Genomic DNA, 2,172 nt, shown 5'->3' with positions numbered 1-2,172 from the left:
GGATTCCATGGACAAGAACAAGTGAGGAAACCATCTTCTGTGGCAGATGTCCCTAGGCATGTGCTGGAATTATCTATCTGGGGACAGGGACCGTCACTGGCTCTCCAGGACAAGAGTTAGTTGTTAGTCCTCACAAGCATGGTTAGGTTAGTCATTGTGTTCTTGACTTCAGTGGTGAGAAAGCTGAGACTCATCGAGAGTAAGTAAAGTCACATGGTGGGTAACTGCTGGGACCTGGGTTCAAGCCCAGGTATCCTTGCTACCTCCAAGGCAAATGCTTCTTTTTCTATAGCAACACAGGCTGAGCACAGGTAGACTGTTATCCGACAGTTGGTAGCATCGAAGAGAATGTGAGACTGTCAAGAATAAAGGCCGAAGTCTGGATTCAAAGCAAGACATCAGAAACTCCAAAGTTCGCTTGAGCCTTTTATCTATTTCAGCGCAAGATAAGAGGGAAGTCGAGGGGCTGTAGGAAGATGAAGTGTATCACACACGCATGAGCAGGACTGGTCTGAAGATCACATGATAACGTTCATTTCGCCACCAAATCTGAGGGACTGTAGGTGCCAGGTTAGGCTGTGGTGTTTTCAGCTCAGGCTTATGCTGGGGTACCTGCCACATATCAGTCTGTACCTGGCCCAGCCCTGCCCCGGCGGGACCACTGTTTAGAGTTGCTGGGCCTGGCCACAGTGATAGCACCCTCAGAACCTTGGTCCTTTTCCCTCTGACCTGACCTTCACCCAATGGGGAGGTGGGCTGTTATAGATGAGTCACCCAGGAATAAAGACAAACCCAAGGGGCCGGAGTCCATCATGCCCACAGTCACCTTTGTGGGTGGTTTCTGGTAGGGGTGTGTGATTGGAGAGTAAAGAAAACATCAGTTAAACATGATGTGACTCCCCAGGCACATGGAGCAGCTGCTCCAGAGCTGGCGCCCAGACCCTGTCACTTTCTATGATATCTGAGCTCTTTCTTTTACACTGTGTTGATCTGCTGGCTACTAAGATGTACAGTTGATATGGGCCACACACAACCCAGGGTACTTGGGTGAAAATGGGAAATGGCAGGCCGAGGGCTGGGCAAGGACTGGTTATAAGCTGATCTTTCCATACGTGGTTCTGGGTTTGGAGCAGGATGTTAGGCTTGAGTGAAGTTAGGACTGGAAAGTCCCAATGTCATCCTTGTGTGTCTGCCTTGCTCTGAGCCCTCCGCCTGCATCTTCTCTCAAAGAACTGGGAGCTGACTTGGGCTCTTGTGGATGGAGTCACTTTGACCTCGGGCAGATCACTTCACCTGGTGGTACCTTCCGGCCTCTTCGCCTTCCCCACGTGTGGAGAAGGGAATGGAAAGTGAAGTGGCCCAAGGTCTTCCCACAGAATCCTATTCAGACAAGCCCTTGGCAGACCGTGTTCCCACACGCTCTGGATTCCCCATCATCGCCACCCCCACCCCCTTCCTGGGAACCAACTTGGAATTTGTCAAAGAGCCAGTCTTCCGTCAACCCCACCCCAGTCAGACAGTTAATAAGTGACCAGAGCTCTGGACCCTGGCCTATAAGGGGCTGCTGGCCAGGAGGCAGGTGGCAGCCAGGTAGACAGTGGAGGAAGCAGGAACCCAGAGACGTGAGATGGGAGGCAAGGCCACGTCCGGAAGCCAGCTGTGGGCTGCTATGGTCCTGCTGCTGCTGCTGCTGCAGAGTGCACAGTCCGTCCTCATCAAGGTGAGACCCCAGCCAGCCTACCTTTTGTGGGAAGGACCTGGGCTCAGCCCTGCAGCCAGTCTAGACTGAGACACCTGCTGGGTGGAGGCCACAGGAGTGTCAACAGCAAGAGCAATAGAGGTGATGAGAGAAACCTGTTCTTTTCAGCTCTGCTCTCCTTTGAAGTCAGCCTACTCACCATATGGAAGGGGGGGATGAGGGTCAGCTCCAGAGGGGCACAGAGGGAAAGAGACCCCTCTTGTGCTCCCTCCCCTGTGCTCACCCACATGGGCAAGTCACAGAAGGGTTTCCGCGGCAGGGACCTTTGTGCTCACTGAAGTGTGAATAGTGCCAGGTCCAGGTGAACAAGTTCTAGGCAGAGCAAAGGCCAGAAAAGGGGGAACATGGACTTCGGTGTCCTTCCAGGGACTATAAGAAGGGTGGGGCATGGAATCAGGCCTGGCCACAGGGTG

The 2,172-nt window shown here is 53.2% G+C and overlaps 1 protein-coding gene across 1 annotated transcript in view; it reads left to right on the top strand.

The window, feature by feature from the left end:
* The first annotated feature begins 1,409 nt into the window (after positions 1 to 1,409).
* Positions 1,410 to 2,172, top strand: part of Guca2b (guanylate cyclase activator 2B) — a 2,405-nt gene continuing 1,642 nt past the window's right edge. Inside the window, exon 1 of the mRNA XM_059256090.1 lies at positions 1,410 to 1,720. Coding sequence (XP_059112073.1) covers positions 1,628 to 1,720 — 93 coding nt within the window. The 5' untranslated portion in view covers positions 1,410 to 1,627. The remainder of the gene's footprint in view (positions 1,721 to 2,172) is intronic.

The sequence above is a fragment of the Peromyscus eremicus genome, chromosome 2, assembly GCF_949786415.1.
Source record: "Peromyscus eremicus chromosome 2, PerEre_H2_v1, whole genome shotgun sequence".
Lineage (NCBI taxonomy): Eukaryota > Metazoa > Chordata > Mammalia > Rodentia > Cricetidae > Peromyscus > Peromyscus eremicus.
This window is presented reverse-complemented; position numbering and strand designations above follow the sequence as displayed.